The 27,590-nt window shown below is 43.0% G+C and overlaps 1 protein-coding gene across 1 annotated transcript in view; it reads left to right on the top strand.

The window, feature by feature from the left end:
* The window catches only part of GALNTL6 (polypeptide N-acetylgalactosaminyltransferase like 6), a 1,496,983-nt gene that overhangs the window by 1,394,942 nt on the left and 74,451 nt on the right, over nucleotides 1-27,590 (top strand). The window contains exon 8 of the mRNA XM_027548944.1: nucleotides 2,022-2,129. Within this exon, the coding sequence (XP_027404745.1) occupies nucleotides 2,022-2,129 (108 nt within the window). The remainder of the gene's footprint in view (nucleotides 1-2,021; nucleotides 2,130-27,590) is intronic.

Here is a 27,590-nt window from a genome sequence, read left to right on the forward strand (position 1 = left end):
ATAAGTTTGAATTAGTGTATCACTATGCAGTTACAGGAGAAGGCAATGGCAACCCACTCCAGTACTCTTGCCTGGAAAATCCCATGGACGGAGGAGCCTGGTAGCCTGCCGTCTATGGGGTCACACAGAGTCAGACAGACTGAAGCGACTTAGCAGCAGTAGCAGCCTGTTATATAAAACCATGATTAATGGTTCAAGTGGGTAGTCATGGTAAAATACAACCAATTAATTTTTGTTACTAAATTTAAGTACAGCATCTTAACAGATATCCTGAGTTTTCCATGTCTTGAGTTCACATTGCTAACCAATTATTTTCTGTACCTAAGAAAAGATCAGGGGTGGGGAGAAATTAGAACACAACTCGGATTTTTTAAGTAAGCTCTACTGAAAGTTTCAGAATCTAGATGTAAAGTATGGATATGCTTATATTCTTTAATTCATTCACCAGTGTTAGAAATTTCATGTTTACACTTTAAATTTTTAATTGACACTTAAATTCCAATGTTATTTCCTCAAATTATTCCACAAGATTGTCAAAACAAATATCTATATAAATAAGACATCTAACCATTAAACCCCAATGTAATGCAATAGCTGTAATAAAATTCTACTACAACTTTTCAAAATGTCAACATGTCTATGGAAATTGGATTTAGTGAACTAATATTTTGGTTGTATACTTTTATGAATCTGAGCTTTTAAAAATGTGGGGTTACCTCCTAGATGAATGGAAATAAAAACAAAAATAAATAAATAGGACCTAATAAAATATAAAAGCTTTTGCACAGCAAAGGAAACTATAAACAAGATGAAAAGACAACCCTTAGAATGGGGGAAAATAATTGCAAACAAAGCAACTGACAAAGGGTTAATCTCCAAAATATATAAGCAACTCATACAGCTCAATATCCCAATCAAAAAATGAACAGAAAGCCTAAACACACATTTCTCCAAAGAAGACATACAGATGGCCAATAAACACATGAAAAGATGCTCAACATCACTGATTATTAGAGAACTGCAAATCAAAACTGTAATGAGGTATCTATCACCTCACACCCATCAGGATGGCCATCATCAAAATATCTACAAACAATAAATGCTGGAGAGGATGTGGAGAAAAGGAACCCACCTGCACTGTTGGTGGGAATGTAAACTGATACAGCCACTATGGAGAACAGTATGGAGATTCCTTAAAAACTAGGAATAAAAATACCAAATGACCCAGCAATCCCACCACTGGGCATATGCCCTGAGAAACCCACAATTCTAAAAGATACAGGTACCCCAATATTCACTGCAGCTATATTTACAATCACAAGGACATGGAGCAACCTAGATGTCCATTAACAGTAAATGGATAGCTTGTGGTACATATACACAATGGAGTATCACTCAGCCATAAAAGGATGAACCTGTGCCAGTTGTAGTGAAGTGGATGAACCTAGTGTCTCTTGCATAGAGTGAAATAAGTGAGAAAGAGAAAAACTAACACATATATACCGAATCTAGAAAACTGGTACTGATGAAACTAGTACAGAATGGACTTGTGGACACAGTAGGACAAGGTGAGGGTGGGACAAATTGAGAAAGTAGCATTGACATATATACACTATCATGCATAGAATAGTGGGAAGTTGCTAAATAACACAGAGAGCACAGCCTGGCGCTCTGTGATGACCTAGAAGGGTGGGATGGGGGGACGGAAGGAGGCTCGGGAGGAAAGTGATATATATATATATGTATATATATATATATATATATAAATAATATGACTGATTTGCATTGCTGTAGGCAGAAACCAACACAAAATTGCAAAGCAATTTCCCACCAGTTAAAAAATAAATAAAAAAAATGAAAATGTGGGTTTATTTTCCTGGCTAACTATTGATAAGTAGAAATTACTGATACAGAGACTTTAAGAGATTTTAAGATTTTGTGTAACTCTTACTAATAATTTGGGGCCTTTTGTATGAAATGCACTCTTCTCTTTTATTGCACTTCCAATTTCCCCTCTGTAGGTCTGGATGTGTGGAGGAGAAATGTTTGACGTTCCATGTTCCAGGGTCGGCCATATCTACAGGAAGTACGTCCCTTATAAAGTTCCATCTGGGACCAGCCTGGCGAGAGTGAGTAACTGGGGATCAGAATGAGTCGGGTTTAATAAGGCTTTCCATGGGCAGAATGTGAAACCTCACACATGATCTAATTAAAGGCACCATCTGATCAACAAACAAACCCACCCCATGGCCATTCCATGTGGCACTCTTTTAATGTAGAGCTTCCTGTGTTTCTCAGAGTTTTATTTTCATTCCTTAAGGAAGTAGTAGTTATGATGCTGTCTTATTATTAATTGTATCAAAGCACTTTCACATACATCATATTTATAAAAACCACTAGACCATTCAGGTATGACTTAAATCAAATCCCTTATGATTATACAGTGGAAGTGAGAAATAGATTTAAGGGACTAGATCTGATACATAGAGTGCCTGATGAACTATGGACAGAGGTTCATGACACTGTACAGGAGACAGGGATCAAGACCATCCCCATAGAAAAGAAATGCAAAAAAGCAAAATGGCTATCTGAGGAGGTCTTACAAATAGCTGTGAAAAGAAGAGAAGCGAAAAGCAAAGGAGACAAGGAAAGATATAAGCATCTGAATGCAGAGTTCCAAAGAATAGCAAGGAGACATAAGAAAGCCTTCCTCATTGATCAATGCAAACAAATAGAGAAAAACAACAGAGACTAGAGATCTGTTCAAGAAAATTAGAAATACCAAGGGAACATTTCATGCAAAGATGGGCTCGATAAAGGACAGAAATGGTATGGACCTAACAGAAGCAGAAGATATTAAGACAAGGTGACAAGAATACACAGAAGAACTGTACAAAAAAGATCTTCACAACCCAGATAACCATGATGGTGTGATCACTCACCTAGAGCCAGACATCCTGGAATGGGAAGTCAAGTGGGGCTTAGAAAGCCTCACTACGAACAAAGCTAGTAGAGGTGATGGAATTCCAGTTGAGCTCTTTCAAATCCTGAAAGATGATGCTGTGAAAGTGCTGCACTCAATATGCCAGCAAATTTGGAAAACTCAGCAGTGGCCACAGAACTGGAAAAGGTCAGTTTTCATTCCAATCCCAAAGAAAGGCAATGTCAAAGAATGCTCAAACTACCACACAATTGCACTCATCTCACATGCTAGAACTCTTGCCTGGCAAATCCCATGGACGGAGGAGCCTGGTAGGCTGTAGTCCATGGGGTCACTAAGAGTCCAACATGACTGAGTGACTTCACTTTCACTTTTCACTTTCATGCATTGGAGAAGGAAATGGAAACCCATTCCAGTATTCTTGCCTGGAGAATCACAGGGATGGGGAGCCTGGTGGGCTGCCTTCTCTGGGGTTGCATAGAGTCAGACATGACTGAAGAGACTTAGCAGCAGCAGCAGCACACGTTAGTAAAGTAATGCTCAAAATTCTCCAAGCCAGGCTTCAGCAGTACGTAAACCGTGCACTTCCAGATGTTCAAGCTGGTTTTAGAAAAGGCAGAGGAACCAGAGACCAAATTCCCAACATCTGCTGGATCATGGAAAAAGCAAGAGAGTTCCAGAAACATCTATTTCTGCTTTATTGACTATGCCAAAGCCTTTGACTGTGTGGATCACAATAAACTGTGGAAAATTCTGAAAGAGATGGCAATACCAGACCACCTGACCTGCCTCTTGAGAAACCTATATGCAGATCAGGAAGCAACAGTTAGAACTGGACATGGAACAACAGACTGGTTCCAAATAGGAAAAGGAATACGTCAAGGCTGTAGATTGTCATCCTGCTTATTTAACTTATATGCAGAGTACATCATGAGAAATGCTGGGCTAGAAGAAGCACAAGCTGGAATCAAGACTGCTGGGAGAAATACCAATAACCTCAAATCTGCAGATGATACCACCCTTATGGCAGAAAGTGAAGAGGAACTAAAAAGCCTCTTGATGAAAGTGAAAGAGGAGAGTGAAAAAGTTGGCTTAAAGCTCAACATTCAGAAAATGAAGATCATGGCATCCGGTCCCATCACTTCATGGGAAATAGATGGGGAAACAGTGGAAACAGTGTCAGACTTTGTTTTTTTGGGCTCCAAAATCACTGCAGATGGTGACTGCAGCCATGAAATTAAAAGACACTTACTCCTTGGAAGGAAAGTTATGACCAACCTAGATAGCATATTCAACAGCAGAAACATTACTTTGCCAATAAAGGTCCATCTAGTCAAGGCTATGGTTTTTCCTGTCGTCATGTATGGATGTGAGAGTTGGACTGTGAATAAAGCTGAGCACCGAAGAATTGATGCTTTTGAAGTGTGGTGTTGGAAAAGACTCCTGAGAGTCCCTTGGACTGCAAGGAGATCCAACCAGTCCATCCTAAAGGAGATCAGTCCTGGGTGTTCATTGGAGGGGCTGATGTTGAAGCTGAAACTCCAATACTTTGGCCACCTCATGCAAAGAGTTGACTCACTGGAAAAGACCCTGATGCTGGGAGGGATTGGAAGCAGGAGGAGAAGGGGACGACAGAGGATGAGATGGCTGGATGGCATCACTGATTCTATGGACATGAGTTTGAGTGAATTTCGGGAGTTGGTGATGGACAGGGAGGCCTGGCGTGCTGTGATTCATGGGTTCGCAAAGAGTCAGACACGACTGAGTGACTGAACTGAACTGAACGGTGACTCAGATGGTAAAGAATCTGCCTGTAATGTGGGAGACCTGGGTTCAATGCCTGGGTCAGGAAGATCCCCTACAGAAGGGAATGGCAACCCATTCCAGTATTCTTACGTGGAGAATTCCATGGATAGGGGAGCCTGGTGGTCTACAGTCCATGGAGTCACAAAGAGTTGGACCCGACTGAGTACAAAGCACCAGTATGGTTATAACTAATCTTCACTTGCACCTTCTGAAGCTAGTATTATTATTTTTATTTCCTAGATGAGGAAACTGAAGCTTAGCAGAGTGGCTCATTTCTAAGTAGGGGTTTAAGAAAGTGTTAGTCACTCAGTCATGCCTGAGTCTTTGCGACCCCGTGGACTATAGCCCATCAAGCTCCTCTGTCTCTGAGATTTTTCCAAGCAAGGATACTGGAGTGGGTTGCCATTTCCTTCTCCAGGGGATCTTCCCACCCCAGGGATCGAACCCAGGTTTTCTGCACTGCAGGCAGATTCTTTACCTACTGAGCTACAAGGGAAGCCCCTGAGAATCCCAGGTCTAAACCCTGCCATGGGGGCTGAGGGTAAGGATAAGTAAGTCAGAGGCAGAAAAGGGTAAATGGGAGATGAGAGAGGTATTCCCCAACTCTGCCTTCTTCTCATTCAGAACTGTAGCATGCATGCACACAAGGTCAGCTCTGCCTAAGGTTTTGCCTCATCTGCAAAATCCCAAAATTGGCCAAGTCCAACATTTTTTTTAGATACTGTTTTGAGTAAAACCTTTTTCTTGGATCAAACACAAGGATGATTTTCTCCTCTGCTGTTTAGAATGTTTGGGAGAATGTGGTCACAATACCTACTGTAAACAACACTGACATTTCCTGTTTCCCATGTCCCTTCTCTTCGCCCCTTGGTCACTTTCAGGCTCCACGATGTATACCCACCACCGCTCGGACCCCAGGTCTAGAAAAGGGGTCTTTTACCACCACCCTTTGCACTATGCTCCCCTAAGAATCTAATCTCAGATGAGTCACGTTGGCTTCTTTAATAATAAGGCTGCAATATATAATCAAGTCTTTTATATAAACTTCAGTAAGCTCACACAGTAAGCTTTTTATTTAAAAAAAAAAAAAAAAGTTCATAGAATTCACAAAGCCAGAACTTTTCTTGGAGTTATTTGCTACTATTCTCCCAGCACCTAGGACAAGGGTCAGTGTCACTCAGAAGATGTGTTGAAAGAATGAATGAAAGAGAAAAAAACTAAGACAATAAAATGCCACAGGTCTCAGGTCTTATTAAGATGTAAGCATTTTAATGAAGTTTAATAAAATTCTCATTTATAGTGAGTCTCTTTTGGGGAGGGAGGATCCTGCCTTATTCCCCTTCTGAGATTATTTGTCTCAATGGTATCTATTTTCTCAGGCATATCCATAACCTCTCTTATGGCAGCTTGAATCGATAGTAATAAAGTTACACTACATACACCATGAAGGGAGGGAGACAGGTTATTCTTCCCTCCGAAAAGATTAATCAGGCATGAATAACATAATCTATTAAATCATTAGAGAAACATATTATTTGAAGAAGAGAAACCAATCACAAAATCACAAAGCAATTAAACAGCTGCATTTGGGGTAAGGAAAGAGAATCTAATTTAGTCTTAAGACTTAATACATTTGAACCTGAAAACTCATTCGGGAAAACAATGAGAATGTCCCAAAATGGAAGTGACTGAACAGTGTTGAGCACATACCGATAAGTCAGCCGTGTGGGTGTCAGTTTAAAACACCCCAAAGATAATGATGTTCTGTCGCTTACCCATCTCACCCACTCACGTGCTCCCCACCTGTGCTTGGTTTTTAGCCAAAAGTAGAAGTCTAGAAGCTGGGGGTGGGCAGGCGGACAGTTTTGGAGGTACGGGGAGTTGTGCTGACACAGAAAAGTTTATCTTCCAAAAATAACACGGTCTATATATTTTCAAGAAAGAATTTCAGTCCTTTTTCAAGGACTGTCAAGTGTAAGGAAACCAGGACTGGCACATAAAATTTCCCAGCCAAGAGTGTTTATTCAAATATTTAAAAGTCCATAATTCTGAATTTTAATCTTTTCCACTTAAATTTTACTTGAGGGCTCATTTTTAAATTTTTTTTCTAAACTGCTAGAGCAATCAGAAAGTCATAAATATTGAAGCTCAGCTGTCACTCTGAGAAATATTTTATGATGTTTTAAAAATAAAAAACATTAAAATGAAAAACAATTCTGATATTTTGCGGAAGAATCTCAGCTACTGGCTACACCCTGCAGAATCATTAAATCATCAAAAATGAGGGGAGGTTGAAGAGGCTCACATGTAGGGCCACACCCACGAAACAGGGAGTCCATCCTTCCAGCTTTGCAGGAAACAGAGAGAAAGATGGAGAAAGCTCCACGGGCTTGTTTTCTTATGGCAGAGCTTTTGTGCTTCGTGCTAAGTCGCTTCAGTCGTGTCTGACTCTTTGCAACTCTCCAGGCTGCTCTGTCCATGGGATTCTCCAGGCAAGAATAGTGAGCGGGTAGCCATGTCCTCCTCCCAGGGCATACTTCCGACTCAGGGATTGAACCCACGTCTCTCCCACCTCGAGCATTGGCGGGTGGGTTCTTTACCACTAGTGCCACCTGAGAAGCCCCTCATTCTTCAAAAATGTGCATCCTTCATTTATGTTCCTATGCGTATAGAGGACTCCAGCTGACTTCCAAACACACACACACAGACCCACAACACACATCAGTAGCCTGCAGTCCTCCAAACAGCAGACCAGCATATGTTACAGAAATAAATTCGAATGATTAGCTATTCAGTGCCTTCTGTTTACCTAGCATCACAGTTCGGCCGGAAGGGACAAGATATCCACACAGGAAATAATTAGAGGACAAGCCATCACAGCCAGTAGTTTGAAGGTGTTGCAAAGACATGTATGGTAGGGGAAGGAGGAGGCGGAGAGGGTGCCCTAGTTACCAAACTAAAAGAGGACCTAAAACTCCACTAAATGAACATGGGTCACAGAATCATGGTTCCCAAACTTAGGACCAGGGCACCCGTTCCTGGACCAGTTCTCACCCAGTCTCAGTGAACGGAGGAAAGTAAGAATCACAAAGCTAAATCTATTCCATTTAATAACATCTCATGCAGTAATTTTAGGCTTTTTTTTTCCTCTTATGACAGAATATGAGATGAGTAGATTTTCATTAATGCCCTTATTTGGCAAAATTAAAAATTAGAACCTGCCTATGTCAGTTCCCACACAAAGCAAAAAGCTGGGACATCACACCCTACAATGCCGCTTCATCTGGTAACCAGATGTTCTCCCGCCCTGGCTCAGGGTCGAGGGTCAGTACGCCAAGCACAGTTGTAGCACCATCTCACCAGGAACAAACAGCCAGTCCCTGAGGGAAGGGCTGCCCACCCCTAGTGCTGCAGGGGGATCCGAGTGTCCCCAGGGCCAAGGTGACAGGCATCCCCTCCTTGGGATGGCACCGACTGTCCTACACATGGAGGCAAGAGCAGCTGGATGGCACAGCCAAGTGACTGAGTGGCAGAGGGTGGTCACCCTCCGAGAAGACCCTCCCCCGTGACAGGCTGTGACATGAGCCACATGCTCTGCAGAAACCATTACAAGAGCCTCAGTGTGACGGTGTGTTTGGGGCTATCACGCCCTTGGACTTGGGGCAGGCAACATGATAGTAGCAGACCCACCATTCCACAGCTAAACATGCCAGCTGATGCAAGCACAGTGTGGTCCCCACAGAGCACATGGCCAGGGCACGTCCCCAAGGGGCCCCTTGCAGAGCAGGCAGCTCTGCACCTGTGGGTGGGGGTCCCAGAGGTTCACATGGCCATGTGGGAGACAAAGTTGACGCCAACCCTGAGAACTGGAATACTTCTTGCCGTATCTATAAACAAGGATGTCACACTCATCAGTGATCCCAGCCCTCCAGGGAACTCAGGAAGGAGAAAAATACCTGCCATCAACAGCTGCCAGGCTGCTGCCACTCCCGACAGGGAGCACCGAGGCACTCAGGATGTGCAAATCACAGTGCGCTGGCCCCAGATGTGAGGTGCATATGAAAGGACAGATTGCAGTGAGCCCAGACTCGTGCATCATCCCATATACAGCAAAGCGCTAAATTCCTTAAGACATCTGGGTTTCTTTAATTATCTCTTGATATTCAGACTACCTGCCCTTTGTTGCAAAACTCCTATATATTCTGAGTCTCCCCCTTGCCACGTCCTTGGAGCAGTTCTCTCAGGGTTACTTGAGATGCTGCCTCTTGGGCTTAAGTCCTAGAAATTTCCACAGAATAAAACATAAGTCTCAACTTTCAGGTTGTGACTATTTTTTAAGTCAGCAGCTCTCACTCTAAGTGTCTAAGGGATGCCCAAATTGGGGTTCTATATCTGTTTGTGTTTTACCATCAACCATAAGATAGATAATTTTTCCTTTTTAAATTTCATCTTGCATTTTAAGGCCACCATTGTCCAAATTTCAGGATAAGAACTGTGAAGCCGAAGTCAAATCCCCATAATAATTTATTGTGCGGCATGACCTATGACGCTTGAGAATGTAACTCACATTAAAGGGGACAGAGGTTAAACGTCCAGTGAGCAGAGCGGGGACTGTCTGTCCAGGGCTCACAGCAAACAGGAACGGCCGGGAGTCGTGGGCAGGCTCTGCAGGTGCAGAGGGCCAGGTACGCGGAGAGTGACGAACAACTGAGCTGCTGCAGTTAAACCAGGTGCAGGGTCCCCTAGAACGCAGACCAAGGCGTGTGCCTTCTCCCTACAGACTGCAGGGAGGCACTCTCGATTTCTGAACAGGAAGTGCCTGGATAAAAAGAGAAGGGGTAAAATGGAGAGATCAACCAGCAGGTCAATATTAAAGGAGAGAAAGACTAAAGAAGGTAGTGTTTTGAATGCAAGAAGCATCTCTAAAGAAAACTTCCTAAGAGATTTTCATGGCTTTACCACACTGTGCAAAAACAGACACAGGGGCGAGACGAAGGAATGATGATACCCACACGGACACCAGGGCCAAAGAAAGGGACGGGTCTGAGGCTGGATTTAGACAAGCTGGCTTACAAGCAACCACTGCTCAGGGAGAACCAGACCTGGGAGATGTGCACAGACTTTCAGACCACAATTCTCAGAGTCCACCGAAATATATATATACATATATTTGCCAGATTTTCTTCACCAATAAATTTTCATTAAAAAAAAACAAAGAAATTTTCATTAAAAAAAAAAACAACTTGTCAAGTAGGGCACTGTGCTAGGCCCTGGAAGTATAAACGATGAACTGGATGAGCACAAACCTTCATTTTTCATAACTAGCAGCCCCAACAGGGATAGGAAATCCACGCAGTCCTACACCCTGTATGTGACAATCCCAACATCAGAAGGGTTAAGTAAAACCATCAGACTCACAATGGAATGAAATTGGTGTCTTACATCATTTACTTACGGATAAACATTTGTATAGGGTTTACAACAGTATGGCTGGCATTATGATTTAACAGAAGAGAAAGTAGGTCTCCTAAGTAATATTTAGCATAATTTCATCTATTAAATATATAGTGATATATGTTCTATAATAACAAATTATCCATTTAATGATCCTATAGGCTACACTGTGATCCACACGGATATTACAGATATTTTGGCTTTATATATTTACTTAGGGTTTCTTAGCAGGATTCAGTGAGGTGTGAATATTTCCTGTGGTTATTGTGCTTCGTTTGTGTGGTGGACAGAGCTGTCTTGCTTTTGTCAGCTGTGAGTGACTTTCTGATGTGTTTCCTGGGGTGACTTTCTCCTGGTGCCACATCCCTGGGGACATCCAGCCCCACTGATCCCATAGATCATCTCAGACCCTTGAATTGATGGAGGTGGCTTCCCTGGTGGCTCAGTGGTAAAGAATCCACCTGTCAACGCAGGAGACACGAGTTCAATCCCTGGGTTGGAAAGATCCCCTGGAGAAGATAACAGCAACCTACTTCAGTATTCTTGCCTGGGAAATCCCACGGACAGAGGGGCCTGGCGGGTATAGTCCATGGGGTCTCAAAGAGTCAGACACAACTTAGCAATTGACCAGCAACAACAAGAGGGAAGGCAAGGGGAGGAGCGGGGCTTCAGTGTCAAAGCAAGACCACCCCAAGTCCGTCAGTGAGCACTTTCCTGTGCACCGTGGTGTCAGCGACCTTGCCAGAGTAGCTGAAATAGCAAGCAATAGCTGACATACGCAGACATGTTCCTTTGTTTATCTCAGAAGAATGTATCAGTTGAGAAAAAGCATGAACAAGACCAAAAGGACTAGTCTGATATCAGAAAATAAAGTTGTCAGGAAAGCAGCCAGCATGGTGATGAATGGGAAATCGACCTCCCACTCCCCACAAAGCGACCCTTCTCCCAGATGACTGTCCGTCTGTGGACTCTCATGAAGATGCCCTGCAGGCATGAGCAGTGACACTACAGCCTTGGCCACCAACAGCAGGCAGCCTCGTTACCCAGATGCACCATCTGGGACTGTCCTCAAGTTCAGGGACACAGTGACCTATCGTGGGCTTCCCCCTCCCCAAGAGCAGAAGACGATGATGAATTCTTCCCAAAAGATGGTCTTCATAAATGGCTAGGACTTCTATGCAGAAGCACTTCCTCTCAAATCAGTAACTACTTCTAATTCTTCCTTACAGTATAACCAAAAGAGCAATAAGGCTAATCGGCACTCTTGTCAAAAATTAAAGACGGTTTACTTACTGTTATTATGTATGTCTCTCCCTTCCCGGACATATTTCAAAATATAATATTTCCTATTTAGACGGAACTTTTAAATTTTATTTATTTTTTACAATTTTATTCACTGGCTGTTCTGGGTCCTCATTGCTTCTCAGGCTTTTCTCTAGCTTCAGCGAGCGGGAGCTGCTCTCTAGTCGCAGTGCACAGGCTTCTCACTGTGGTGGCTTCTCCTGTTGCAGAGCATGGACTCTCGGGCGTGCAGGCTTCATAGCTGCGGCTCCCAGGCTCTAGAGCACAGGCAAAGTAGTTGTGGGCTTAGTAGCTCCGAGGCAAGTGGAATCTTCCCGGATCAGGGATTGAAACTGTGTCTTCTGCATTGGGAGGTGAATTCTTTACCACTGAGCCACCAGGGAAGCCCTCGACATTTATTTTACATTGAGGTAAAACTGATATAACATTATGTAAGTTTCACGTGTACAGCATTATATTTCTATTTTTGTATTCACTGCAGTCTCAGCACCAAAAATTCAGTTTTCATCCATCACCATATAGTTGGTCCTCTTTAGTCATCTTGGCCATTCCCCTCTGTGATCCTGCTCTGTTCTCTGAGTCCACATGTTTGTTTTGGTTTACTTTAGTGTATTCATTTATTCTTGGTCTTTTTGTGTGTTTGCTTTTATATTCCACATCTAAGTGGAATCATGTGGTATTTGTCTTTCTCCATCTGACTTATTTCACTTAGTATAATACCCTTACGGTCCATCCAGGTTACAAATGGCAAGATTTCATCTTTTTTAATGGCTGAGTAATATTCTATTGTGTATATATACTGCATGTTTTATTTCTTCATTTGTTGATGGGCACTTAGGTTGTTCCATATCTTAGCTATTGTAAATAATGCTTTGTTGAACATGAGGGTGCATATATTTTTTCAAATTAGAATTTTTATATTCTTCAGATAAATACTCAGAAGTGGGATAGGTGGATCCTAGAGTAGTTCAATTTTTAATTGTTTAAGGAATCTCTACATTGAATTTTTTATTCCAAGCATCTTTCATAAATATTTCATCACTTTTCCTGATAGCCTTCCTAAAAATCAATCATAACTTTATTACATGACAATAATGATTCAATAAATCATTAAGATTTGATGAGTCCATAGCATGCTATGAAGATAAATGTCATCTCCAGCCACAAATAAGGCTCAGGCCACAGAAATTCTTCAATAAATATTTATCATGTGCCTACCAAGTGCCAGGCAGAATGCATACACCTTGCCCCATATCCTAAACCAAGAGCATTGGACCTTTTAATTAAATCAAGCCTCTGCTTGTAATAGAATGTCACCTCACCCAAGGACACTTCCTACCAGAAATAAGCTTCTGCCAGCACAGCATTGTACTAGCCCTTCAATGATGCTTCTTTTTTGAGCACTTATTTTGCATATGAGGATTATGAGAAAAATACAACTATTCCATCTGCCAAGGACCAAAGAAGAAGAGAAGGGGAATGTGAAACACAAGTGTATTCCCTACCACTTGATCCTCACTCACTCCCTAATTCCAGCTCTAGTAGTCTCAGTACCTTTTTTATGTATCCATGTTTTTATCTATTCTTTCAACAAAAACCAAAAAAAGAAAAACAGCAGAATCACACTCTGCCTTGAAAATATTTAAACAATATTGAGGTAAATCATAGAATTTTCTTACCAAACACAGACACCAGAAAAGAAAGAGGGGGACTTCCCTGGTGTTCCAGTAGCTAAGGCTCCCACTGCAGGGGGATGGGTTCAATCCCCAGTCAGGGAGCTAGATCCTGAACACCACAACGAAGTTTGAATGCTGCAACTAAGACCCGGTGCAGCCAAATAAATATTTTTTAAAAGAGAGAGAGAGAGAAGTAGCAAATTGTTGATGGGTACAGTCTCTTGCCATTCGGAAGTTTCATGAACAAAATATGCAAGGTAAAGACAATATTACTTAAAAACTCAGCCATTTCCCACCAAATTGCTCAAAACTAACTTTTTCTGGTCTTCTTGTTTATTTTCTCTACATATTTTCCCCCAAAACTCCCGTAAATGCAATCTTCTTCCCAACATTATTTTGCTCCGTTTAATCATTCCAGATATTTCTCAGTTCTGTCTCCCCAAGTTCTCACTCAGCTGACTTGTGAATCAATTATCTGCTATTTTCACGAATGTAAAACACAGGCTGTAGTTAAGCAATCTCCAAGTTTTAGAGACAATATAGGATTTCTTGGTCTATCTAGTGAGTGAGACCCAACATTTCACATCAGTTTTTTGTTCACCCTATTGGAAGATTTTTTAGAGACAGGTGGTTCAGTGGTTAAGAATTAGCCTGTCAATGCAGAAGACACAGGAGACCTGGGTTCAATCCCTGGGTCAGGAAGATCCCCTGGAGAAGGGCATGACAACCCACTCCAGTATTCTTGCCTGAGAAATCCCATGACAGAGGAGCCTGGCAGACTGAAATCCATGGGCTGCAGAGAGTCTGACATGGCTTAGTGACTGAGCGTGCATGCATAATCTTTAAGAATGGATCCTGAATATTTACATGATAATTGGCCATCATCGTTTTTTACCTTGTCATTTTTAATAAAATTAAGTTGGGGATTATTTTTACTTTCCAATGCAAACTTACCCACTCTGCTTTTGGTTTCTCTTTCTTCTACCTAGAGCACCTTGGCACCCTTTTGTTAGCTAGCATTCATTGATGTTTCTTTTTTCAAAGCACTTGAGAAACAAACCTGGCGAGCCCTGTCTGTGGGCTGGGGAATTTATAATTGCATTTTCATCATTATCCCCATTAGAACTGAACATTTTCCTGCATTCACAACTCCACTGGAGCTTCAGAAAGGAGAAAGCTTGCCTAAACAAATAGGTCCCTGCTGCTAGAAAATTAAGCTGCTGAAACTTAAGCACATTAAAATATTTCAGCATACCACAATCTGCATAACCCACCCCCCCCTCAAAAAATGCAACTCTCGCAAGAGGGAGCAGCACTGGCGCTCTCGGATTCTGCCTTTCGGGACCTCAGTTGGACAATAAAGCCACAGGAGCACGTGGCTGGGAGGGATTCACTGGGAGAAATTAACTTCTTACCCTGAGATGTGTAAATGCAAAGTGACACTCTGCTGGAGGTCTCTGCTGTGTCCTTTCCATTCTAATCTCCCTTGTTTCCCATAGTTTATTAGTTCATGGCAAGAATCTCATCTCTGACTGAAATTTCAGCCCAAGCATATCTCCTTTTTTTAAAGATTCTTTGTTAAATGTGGACCATTTTTTTAAATCCAATGAATTAATTTGTCACAACACTGCCTCCAGCCCACGACTGTGGTTTTTTGGCCACAAGGCACATGGGACCTCAGCCCCCTGACCAGGGATCAAACCTGCACCCGCTGCATTGGAGGGCCGCTTCCCAACCACCAGACCACCAGGGAAGGCTCACGTCCACTTTGTGATGTCATTTGAGGTGGAGAAAACAATTCCACATGCTAGTCTGCAAACTGAGAAATGGTCAAAAACCGATGGGCAGCTTTGTGGCGTCTGAATGCCCTTGGTGTTCTAATTTTGAAAACAGTTTATAAAAATAAGATTTCATAGGTTGCCTAAACTTTGAAACAGATATCGTTTGCAATATAAGAACACTGTGTGAGCTATTAAAAGGATTTTTTTTTTTTGCTTTTTTTGAAAGTAGTATGGAAAATAAAACAGGATCTTCTAATATCAGATGGAACAATGGTTTAGCACCATTTAGTTTAACCACAGTTTGTTGGAATGCTTACTGTGGGGGAACAAGACACTTGATACTCTCCTTGACGGATGGTTAGAAAATGCTGGTTGTGATTTATATATAAGTATGTGTGTGTGCATTAACAGTCATCATCCACAAATGAGATCACACTGCCCTTTATACTCCCTTTGTGATAGAGTGAGATACCATTTGCTTGATTGCCAGATGAATGCCCTTCCAACCATTTTCAGGTGTCTCTGCTGCTGCTGCTAAGTCGCTTCAGTCGTGTTCGACTCTGTGACCCCATAGACGGCAGCCACCAGGCTCCCCTGTCCATGGGACTCTCCAGGCAAGAACACTGGAGTGGGTTGCCATTTCCTTATCCAATGCATGAAAGTGAAAAGTGAAAGGGAAGTCGTTCAGTCGTGTCCGACTCCTAGTGACCCCATGGACTGCAGCCTACCAGGCTCCTCCATCCATGGGATTTTCCAGGCAAGAGTACTGGAGTGGGGTGCCATTCTCTAGGATTCCCCAAAGGCTTCCTCTGCATGCTCACATATATGGACAGAAGTGGTCCACTCTGCATCCCTCCAGATTGGCCCCTAGCCTTGTACCCCCACCTGCCTCTGTCCCCTGCCTGTGAAGTCACTGGGGAAGCCACAGCACCACCATCATTCACAGTAAGAGCATCAACTTCCAGCTAGTTGTGCTTATCTAGAGAAACCAGCACTTCAGTGCTCAAAGTGCCAGAACTTGTTTGGATGCTGGAGAGATCTGGACTGCATGGCCATTATCTGGCTGTGGGCCGTACACACTGTGGCTCCTCACTGGGACACAGAAACATCTGTTTCTTTTGGACTCCCTTCAACAATTTTCATACCAAGTCATGAAAAAGAACTCTATCGAACATGGGTGTACCTATGACTGATTCTTGTTGATGCATGACAGAAAACCACAAAATTCTATAAAGCAATTATCTTTCAATAAAAAAATAATAACTCCATCGTATTCTGACCCTCAGTCTTAGCCTGATATGATCTTAAGGGATGAAAAAAATAAAGCAAAGCAGAAAGCATACTTTTTTGTCCTGTCACCTATTTTTTGCTTCCAAGTGTCCTCAGTCAATCGTGTTTGACTGTTCTGTGACTCCAGAGACTGCAGCCCACCAGGCCCCTCTGTCCATGGGATTCTCCAGCAAAGAATACTGGAGTGGGTTGCCACTTCCCATTCAGGGGGGATCTTCCCGACCCAGGGCTGGAACCCGCATCTCTTGCACCTCCTGCATTGGCAGGGGGATTCTTTACCCCTGCGCACCTGGGAAGATTCCGCAGCTAGGTCTTAAAAGGCACTTATTTTAGTTTCCACCTTGCTCTCTTGGATGGGTGGTTTGGGGGAAATCTGGCTGCCCTGTCAAGACAAGGAAACTCAAGCAGCTCTGTAGAGAAGCCCCCAGAGAGGAAACTGAGTCCTTCTGCCAATGCATGTTGTGCATGCTAAGTCAGCTTCAGTCAGGCTTGACTCTTTGCGAACCCATGGACTGTAACCCACCAGGCTCCTCTGTCCACGGAATTTTCCAGGCAAGAATATACTAGAGTGGGTTGCCATTTCCTTCTCCAGGGGAGTTTCTGGACCCAGGGATCAAACCCACATCCCTTATGTCTCCTGCACTGGCAGACAAGTTCTTTACCACTAGCACCACATGGGAAATGACACCAAAGGATTTACAAAATGACATAAACTCAGTTGATAAAGTAGTGGCAGGTTTTGAGAAGATTGACTCCAATTTTAAAGTTCGGAGGTGAAGTTTTACCAATGCTGTCCGATAGCACTGCATGCCACAGAGAAATCATTTGTGAAAGGAAAGTCAATCACCCTGGCAAACTTCACTGTGCTCTTAGCCTAAGAAATTGCCATAGCCACTCTTAACCCTCAGCAACCACCATCCTGACCAGTCAGCAGCCACCAGGGGCAAGGCCAGAACTTCCTCCAGCAAAAAGTCTATGACTCTCTGAAGTCTCAGAAAATGGCTAGTAATTTTTAGCAATAAAATATTTTTACTCAAGGTATGTATTGTACAGTTAATAAACTATAGTATAATTTAAATAATATACTATAGTATAGTATAAACATAACTTTTATATGTACTGGGAAGCCAAAAATTCATGTGACTTATTTCATTGTGATCATTGCTTTACTGTGGTGGTCTGGAGCCAAACCTGCAATATTTTAGAAGTATGCTTGTTAAATTCTTCCAATCAAGAGCATGGAATATTTGTCCATTTATTTGTGTCATCTTCGTTTCCTTTTGTTAATATCTTACAGTTTTCAAAATACAGGTCTTTCATCTTCTTGGTTTAATTTATTCCTAGGTGTTGTATTCTTTTGTTGCAATCATAAATGAGATTCTATTTAAATTTCTCTTTCTGATAGGTCATTATTAGTGTATAGAAATGCAACAGATTTTTGTATATTGATTCTGTATCCTGCAACTTTACTGAATTTTTTTATTAGTTCTAACAGTTTTTTACTGAGTCTTTAGGGTTTATATTGGTGGAAAAGTAATAGTAATTGTGGTTGGTGCAAAAGTAACTGCAGTTGGTACAAAAGTAATTGAGGTTCAAAAGTAATTGTGGTTGACTTCTGCACTAACCTCAATTACTTTGGCACTGATCTAATGTTACACATGGATGTTAAATTTATCAAATGCTTTTTCTGCATCTATTGAGATGATCATAAGATTTTTATTCTTTATTTTGCTATGTGGTGTATCAAACTGACTGATCTGCAAATGCTGAATCATCCCTGCACTCCTAGAATAGATCCCATTTGATCACAGTATATGATCCTTTTAATGTATTGCTGAGTTTGGTTTGCTGATATTCTGTTGAGGAATTTTGCATCTATGTTCATCAGGGATATTGGCCTGTAATTTTCTTTTCCTGTGGCTTCCTTGTCTGGTTTTGGTATCAGGGTAATGCTGGCCTTGTAAAATGAGTTTGGAGGAGTTCCCTTCTCTGCTATTTTGGAGTAAACTTCAGAATAATCGGTACCAATTATTTTTTGAATATTTGGTGGAATTTACCAGTGAAGCCACTGGCCCTGTCTATTGGAATGTCTTGCTTGTTGGAATGTTTTTGATTACTGATTCAATCTCCTTATTAGTAATCAGTCTTCATATTTTCTATTTCATCATGATTCAGTCTTTGTAGATTCTACATTTCTAGAAACTTATATATTTATTCTAGGTTATCCAACTTGTTGGTATATAATTATTCATATATGGGACAGGGAAGCCTGGTGTGCTGCAGTCCATGGGGTCAGAAAGAGTCAGACATGATTTAGCAACTGAACAACAACAATAATTATTCATGCAGTCTCTTCTGATCTTTTGCATTTCTATGTTGTCCATTAGTACATAAATGGGTAAACAAATTTTGGTCTAGCCATACATACTCTATGAAATGTAATAAAAAGCAATACATGCAATTATGTGGGTAAACCTCAAAATAATTACACATAGTGAAAGAAGCCAGACAAAAAGAGCACATATTTTATCATTATATTTAAAAGTGTAGACAATGCAAACTAAATTATGGTGACAAAAAGTAGATCAGTGTACAACATCATAATGTAAGCTGTGGACTTTGCATGCTTATCGGGTGTCACTGTAACACACAACCCACTCTGCGGGAGTGTGGATAGTGGGGGAGGCTGTGCATGGGAGGGGGCCAGGGATAAATGGGAAATCTTTGTCCCTGCCCCCCCAACTTTGCTGTGAACCTAAAACTGTTTTACAGATATGAAGGCTTAATTTAAAATTTTCAAATAGATCGGTGGTTGCCTGGGGATGGAAGAAGCACTTAAGAAAGGAGATGGGGAGATTTTAAAGTGACATATGGAAATGATTGAAGGTGATAGGTATATTCATTATCTTGCTTGCAATGATGGTTTCAGGAACACACATGTCAACTGTACACTTTAAATATGAGTAGCTGGGATGTCCCTGGAGACCCAGTGGTTAAGACCCCATGCTTCCACTGCAGGGGGCATGGGTTCAATCTCTGGTCAGGGAACTAGCATCCCTGTCTGGTGTGGCCAAAATAAATAAATAAATTTTTTAAATAATAATAAAGTTAGGGCTTCTCTGGTGGCTCAACAGTAAAGTATTCGCTTGTCAATGCAAGAGACATGGGTTCGACCCCTGGTCCAGGAAGATCCCACATTCCACTGAGCAACTAAGTCCATGTACCACACAACTGCTGAGCCTGTGCTCTAGAGCCCATGAGCCACAGCAAGAGAAACCAGCTCAATGAGAAGCCCCATGCACTGCAACCAGAGAGGAGCCACCACTCAACATGACTAGAGAAAAGTCCACATAGCAACAGAGACCCAGCACAGCCAATAAATAAATAATTTAAAAAACAATAATAAAATTTAAAATATGAGTAATTTATTGCCTATCAATTATTCCTCAACAAAACTATTTTCAATTAGGTTTACATGCATTTTTAATAAGGTAGGCAGCTAAACAATTTGGAGAGTTGTTTGTTCTATATCTAAAGGCCATATTAAATGCTATCAGAAACATATAATCCAAAATATTCAGCCAAAAATCACAATAGAGGTATAATTAAATTATATCAAGACAGTCAAGAGAAGGCAATCACTTGCAAACAGCTCATGCAGGCTTAGTAAAGAAAAGAGAGGAAACTGCCTGTCGGAAAAGTCTCTTTTTGAGGACTGGATTAACCATCCTCTCCTTATGCTGGAGGCGTCCCACCGACTTCAAAGAAGTCTTTAGATCAGAGGAAAAATAGCGCTGGGCTAAATAATTGTAGTGAGTTGAGGCTCTTGTAAAGAGATCCTCTTCTGAGCTGCAGCCATGATGACATTTATCACATCATCAATGATAAGAGGGTTTTGGGGCGGGACGTGGAAGCTACTGAAGTGTTTTAGGCTTCAAAGGGGAGGAAAAAAACGCCTTTAAATCTAAGTAGAATTTTTAACGTTCTGGAAGAGTGATGTGGTTCCTTGCTGGAGGAGTGACTGTGACAAATAAACTCTGGGTGAGGCTGGCTTTGCTGGCTACCCAGCAGTTTCTGGGAAAAATCACTGGGAAAAAATAACCAGTGATAGAGAAACCTATTACTAAGCCCGCCATAATACAATAGATTAACATGGACACTAGCGCAGCCTGTGCAGCGGGAGTCCCACCAGTGGGCACACAGGATTGCACCACCATAAAGAAACGAGCAGCTGCAGTCAGGTGGCCCAGGTAACTCACATGTGTGGGTCAGCGTCTCAGCCAGGGAAATAATCAGCCCCCACTTAGTATGTTCAGAAACTGAATAGGGATCAAGTTTTCAGGATGAGGGAGCCATAGGGTCTAAACTGTTGCTGGCAAATAATAATAATAATAATAATTAGTGGATAGACTTATGGCATTTGGTGAAGCAGCAGGTGTAACAGAAATATCTACTTTCCTCATGCCTCACAATGAAAATGATCAGTCAAAGGTGAAATCCGTTCTTATGAACTGAGATTGCAACGTGATTAAGTGTTCCTCTGAAAATATCAATTCCAAGACCTGATGAGCATTAGAATTAAGGAAAGACGTAGTCCTGGAGAACACACCAAAAACAAGACTTGAATTCTAAAGACCTCTAATACAGGGCTGACTGTGTTAAGTGAGTTAATAAATATTTGAACAGGGACCTCCCTGGTGGTCCAGAGGCTAAAACCCCATGTTCCCAATGCAGGGGGCCCAGGTTTGACCCTTGGTCAGGGAACTAGATCCCACATGCCACAACTAAAGGCCCATTGAAAGTGAAAAGTGTTATTCTGTCAGTCGTGTCCAACACCCTGTGATCCCATGGACTCCAAAGGATTCCCCAGGCAAGAACACTGGAGTGGGTTGCCATTCCCTTCTCCAGGGGATCTTCCCAACCCAGGGATCAAACCCGGGCCTCCTGCATTGCAGGCAGATTTTTTTACCATCTGAGCCATCAGACCCCAAAAGACCCAGTGTAACCAAATAAATATTTTTAAAAATAAATATTTGAGCAACACAAAGAAGGAAGAGATGAACAGCACTTTGTGTTGAATAGCGGGGGGGCATGTTGTTACACAAGGAACCATTGGGGTGACATAAAAAACGTGCAGACTCTTAATGCTGTATGCACAGAAGGTGCTCAAAATAACAGCTTTTATTTCACATGTCATTCAACAAGTATGAGAAGGAAATGGCAACCCACTCCAGTATTCTGGTCTGGAGAATCCCCTGGACAGAGGAGCCTGGCAGACTACAGTCCACGGGGTCACAAAGCATGGGACACGGCTGAGCGACTTTCGCTTTCAGATAATGGCAGTGCTAATTGGCAGCGAGAGGTGAGGGCGCCACATGGCTAAGCTGAATTAACTTGTTGGTTAACTTGAGTCTGAAAAATAAGTAGGTGGAGGTCTCTGTCTCTGGACCTCAGGGTTGGGCTCCACGCTAGCTCTGAGTGTGCTGTGGACAAGGGGGCAATGGGGGAGGGGGCCCACCCATTCAAAGTGGGTCCCAGAGGTTTTCATGGAGTGGGTAGCTGTTCCCTTCTCCAGGGGACCCTCCTATCCCACTGCTGTTATCTGAAGCCACTGACAGAGGGCCAGCAGGACCCCACCCCGACCCACATCAGAAAAGCAGTGGGACTGGGAAGCACATTCAGATCACCGCTATGTGATCGCAGGCTTCTCTTGGAAAGAACTCGGAGTCTCTCTAGAATAACTTCCATGGAAGCAAAGCATTCACTATGTACTGGCAACAGCATCAAGACATGCCAGACTCTGCAGACACCACCACATAATCAACTTAAAAACATTCACAGAGTACACAGTACATGCAGATTATGAGTATCAAGAGGAGGGTTGCCAACAAAAACACAAAGCGCCTGGTGAAATCTGAATTCCAGACACATTTTTTAGTATTAGCAGTTTCTGTGTGTAAAAAGAGAAACTGAGATAAATTAAAATGTTTAAGAGTTTATCTAAGGGCTTCCCTGGTGGATCAGGGGTAAACAATCTGCCTGCCAATGCAGGAGACACGGGATTGATACCTGATCCAAGAAGATTCCACACACAGAGAAGCAAATAAGCCCATGAGCCACAACCACCGAACCTGTGCTCCAGGGCCCGGGAGCCGCAACCACTGAACCCCTGTGTGCCCTACGGCCTGTCTTCCGCAACAAGAGAAGCCACTGCAACGAGAGGCCTGTGCACTGCAACTAGGGAAAAGTCCACGCAGCAACAAAGACCCAGCATAGCCAAAGAATTAACAAATTTTCAGAGTTTAGCTGAGCAAAAATCAGTTCCAATCAAGCAGCGCCAGATGGGAAGGGGTTAGGAGGGGTCCACCCCCTGGAGCTGGGGAAAGACTTAAACGGGGCAGAGAAACAGCGGAAGCAGAGGAAGAATCTGATGGGTGATAGCTGAAAGCTGGTTGGTTGTTCGCGGTGCGCACACGTTGATTAGGCGTTGATTCTGTAAACTGGAGGCGTTTACAGGCCATATTTCAGTTGGCTCACACAGACCACTGAGGCATCAGAGCCACCTCTGGACAGGGGCCTCCTTGTTTAATTAAAGACAGGGGCAAGGGCCAGAGCAGCTCTCCTGAGCAGAGTTCCAGGCAGGAGAATAAAACTGGGGAGGACAGTTAGGGACCTGCTGTGGAATGTCTTCGATGATGGGCAGCCAACTCTTTACGCAACCAAAAGTAAGGGGGGCGTAATTCAAGAGCTGGCCGTGTGACTTCTTGTGGGGGAAGGACCTTTGTTAGACAAAACACCTAGAAAGGACGTGTTGGTTCTGGAAAGGGAAACCTCAGCATCAGGCCAGAACAGACCAAGACAGACAGTGAGAAAGCTGACGTGCTCAGTAATAAAAGTAGGAAGAAATGCCATATTCTGTCTGCAAAGGAGACACGAGGAAAGTTTTGAAAACAGCATGTCAGGAGGGCAAAGGACAGGGAGGAAATCTTGTCCGGGACGAAATTCTCTATAGGAGCTAAAGCATATGGAGGAAGGGACTTCCCTGGTGGCCCAGTGGCTAAGACCATGCTCCCACTGAAGGGGGACTGGGTTTAACCTCTGGTCAGGGAACTAGATCCCACACGCAGCAACTAAGACCAATTCCAGCCAAATAAACAAATATGTGTATTTTTTAAAACAAAAAGAATATGAAACAAGCCCAAGCTTCCAACCTACTATTGGCAGCTACGTGCCTGCCTCTCCCTCACATCTCCCAAGTCTAGAACCGCTATCTGTCAGATACATGTCTGAGAGGTGAGGAACAGTGCATGTGGACCCACGAAGCTCACATGGCCAGGGCAGAGAGCAAGCCTGGGCAGGACGCCACCAGGGAAGGAAGGAGGGATCCCAGACAGGACATCCAAGTGAAGGACGAACATGTAAACTGGCTTACCTGGGAAGCCATGCAAATTTCTAAGACAGGAATACATTAACGCAATTTCACTTACGTCTCAAAAACCAGGAATCCCACCTAACACCTTGTTGTTGTTCAGTCTGACTCTTTGCAGCCCCAGGGACTGCAGCACACCAGGTTTCCCGGTCCTTCACTATCTCCAAGAATTTGCTCAGGCTCATATCCATTGAGTCTGTGATGCCATCCAGCCATCTCAACCTCTGTTGCCCCCTTCTCCTCCTGCCCTCAATCTTTCCCAACATCATTGTGGCCCCACATATATAAGCAACCTTTACATCCAACTCCTGATAGTTTGGGAAAGAATGATGGCATGCATAGATCGCCCAGTGTCCATACTGTCCTCCTTCTTCCTGTTTATAACTAATTTTTAACATCTTAGCACCACCACCAATGCTTATGTAATCTCAGGACAGATGGGCCCAGACTGATTCCCTATTCTCTTCATTACCATCTCGGGCAAGATGTATTTGGGGATGTCAGTTTCACCATTCTGTCCATGTGTTCCCAGCGGTGTTAAGTGAGAAATACCGCTCTGCTGCTACTCCATCACCTCCATGTGTTTGAAAGTAGGTGTGTGTGTGTGTGCACCCACCTGTGTCTGACTCTGTGGACTCCATGGACTATAGTCTACCAGGCTCCTCTGTCTATGGGGTTCTCCACAGGCAAGAATACTAACATGGGTTGCCATGCCCTCCTCCAGGGCAACTTCCCTACCCAGGGATTGAACCCCTGTCTCTTGCATCTCCTGCATTGGCAGGTGGATTCTTTACCACTGTGCCACCACCAGGGAAGCCCCTAAATACATGTGCTTCTATGCAAATATTCTGATGAGCTCAAATGTGTACGTGATTATTCCATTTTCTATAGTGGGTGAACTTATTCCACAATCTATGAAAGGCCAATGTAATGCTTCTTGCAACTGCTTAAAATATTCCTCAGCTGAGGGTCCAATCTTTTCCCCAAAACTAACTACAAATTCAAAACGACAGTGTAAGAGTCACATGGCGTCTTGTTATTTTCAGAATGACGCCTTCAGAACAACATGATTTCACCTGTCACCTGGACTGTTCTAGACTGCTCCTTGACTACAATAGTTGACACTTCAGAAAGTTTCCTCCTGATGGAAAACTGCACTCAGAACAGAGCGTCTCCAGTGGAGGCTGTCTGATGAGTCATCGGAACATTAGAGAACAGTCAGGATTCATATGTTTGTCTAAATGGTTACATAACACTCATTGCTAGAGAGACACTGGCAATTAGTTTTTGCAATTATTGTGCTGGTTCTCTTTTCCCATCTCCTGAAAAGGCAACCAAAAAGGGCTCAGTGATTTGACCTTATCCCTGGAGTATGTCAATGATCTTCTGGCTTTCTTTGGAGTGCTTGGGAAAGCAGCAAACCTAATCTGCAACCAAGTATTTCCATTTGAAAAGGATGTGATAATGCCAAAGCAACCTGCCTGGTTCCAAGGTCAGTGAGCCTGCAGCCTCCCTGAGGTTGCGGACCATCTTCCAACCTGCCATCGCCTGCCTCTTTCACTATTTGTGCTGCTGTTTCTGGCAAACGTTCATCCTGACCCTTACAGCCATTCCCAATTGAACGCATATAACTGGTCAATTCCTCTTAGAGTTTTCACAAGAATTCCTATTTCTATTTCAAAAACCCAAAGCAGCAAACCCTTTAGCAGTAGTGCTTTTTAAACTACTGTTTCTATTTCAGTGCCTTTATCAACAGATACATGCATGAGCTAGGAGTTTACTCATGTTCATTTTATAAATGGTCTTTTAATAACTCCACAGTTAGCAAGCTCAGATGAGCACACACATGTACTCAGTTCAGTTCAGTTCAGTCACTCAGTCGTGTCCGACTCTTTATGACCCCATGAATCGCAGCATGCCAGGGCCTTTTAATTTAAAACAAAAACACTATCTACCCCTAACTTCACAGAATCTGTAGTCTAAAAGTGTTTATTTACCCAAGTCCAACAGATTACTTAGTGACACATCTTTGTTGCAAGCTATCAGAATTTCTAAGGCATGCATCCACTTAATAAAAGGGCTTCCTAGGAGGCTCAGTTGTAAAGAATCCACCAGCAACGCAGGAGACGCAGGAGATAGAGGTTTGATTCTTGGGTTGGGAAGATCCCCTGGCGGAGGCAATGGCAACCCACTCCAGTACTCTTGCCTGGACGGAGGGGTCTGGTAAGCTGCAGTCCATGAGGTCACTAGGAGTCTGACACGACTAAGTGACTTCACCTTATTTTTTCACTTTCATGCATTGGAAAAGGAAATGGCAACCCACTCCAGTGTTCTTGCCTGGGTGTTCTTGCTCCCCCAGGGACGGGGGAGCCTGGTGGGCTGCCGTCTATGGGGTTGCACAGAGTCGGACACGACTGAAGCGACTTAGCAGCAGCAGCAGCAGAGCACGAATGCATAACATTTCCTTGTTACTCCTGGGTAATTTACCTCTTCATCTCTGGTCTTTGCTATTTTCTTGCCTTTATTCATACTTGTTTATCTGAGAAGCACAAAGTAGGTAAAAATTAAATATTTTCACTTTACATAATAATTGAAGTTTAGGAGAAAGAATGAAACTACAGCCAAAAATCAAAGTAGAATATAAATAAAGTTTTAATATTACCAACTGATTTTTTTCCATCCTATCTGTGAGCCTTTGTTGCTAATCATAAAAATTGCTTGTCCAAGGACAAATGAAAATAGAATGCATTTCAGGCAGAACATTTGTCAGAATGAATGGTAAATGGCAAGGTGACACTGAAGACTCATACTTGGGTATCACGTGTGCCTGTGCTTCCTGGTCCCAGAACACAGCAGGAGCCTCCTCACAAATCAGGCAGTTCAGAGTCCGTGGTGAGGGCCGTGTGCACATGTGCATGCGTGCGTGCGTGTGTGCGCATGTGCATGCGTGTGTGTGTGCATGTGTGCATGCATGTGTGTGTGTGTGTGTGTGCACATGCATGTTCAGTCATTCAGTCGTGTCTGACACTTTGTGACCCCATAGACTGTAGCCTGCTGGGCCCCTCTGTCCATGGGATTTTCTAGGCAAGAATACTGGAGTGGGTTAGATTATTACAAAATAATGTTGACTCTGATCATTTGTCAAAGTAAACTGAAGTCAGAGGAGAAGAAAATGTTCTTGGCCAGGCAATGCTGATGAGGTGGCAAGCAGCACAATGATAGCAAATAATAACCCCTCAGAGAGAAATTCTTAAGCCCTCCACGCCAGGAATCTTAGAAAGGAACACAGAGGCAACCAAGAAATCAAAGTAGTCCCGGGACTTCCCTGGTGGTCCAGTGGTTAAGACTTCACCTTTCAATGCAGGAGGTGAAGGTTTGCTCCCTGATCAGGGAGTGAAGGGGCTTCCCTGGTGGCTCAGTGATAAAGAATCCACCTACAATGCAGGAGATCCTGGTTTGATCCCTGGGTCAGGAAGATCCCCTGCAGAAGGGAATGGCTACCCACTTCAGTTTTCTTGCCTGGAGAATCCCATGGACAGAAGAGCCTGATGGGCTACCTAGTCCATGGGGTGGCAAAGAGTCAGACAAGACTGAGCAACTAACAGTGACTCCTTTCAGGGAGTTAAGAGCCCACATGCCTCATGAACAAAAAACATAAAACAAGTAATATTGTAACAAATTCAATAAAGACCTTAAAAATGGTCCATCTAAAAACAAAAAACAAAAAAAAAAAACCTTAAAAAAAAAAGAAATCAGAGTAGTCTTTATGGCATCATGTCTTCTCTGTCTCTTGCTGACTTAACTGAGCACTACCCATGCTAACCAAGGAGACCAGGGAGGATGAGTTGGCAAGTGTTGGAAACAAAGTCAGATGGGAGAGGCCCTCCAGGGAGGCTGGAGGTGTGCATACT

This window comes from Bos indicus x Bos taurus, chromosome 8 (assembly GCF_003369695.1).
Source record: "Bos indicus x Bos taurus breed Angus x Brahman F1 hybrid chromosome 8, Bos_hybrid_MaternalHap_v2.0, whole genome shotgun sequence".
In the NCBI taxonomy this organism is placed as follows: Eukaryota; Metazoa; Chordata; class Mammalia; order Artiodactyla; family Bovidae; genus Bos; species Bos indicus x Bos taurus.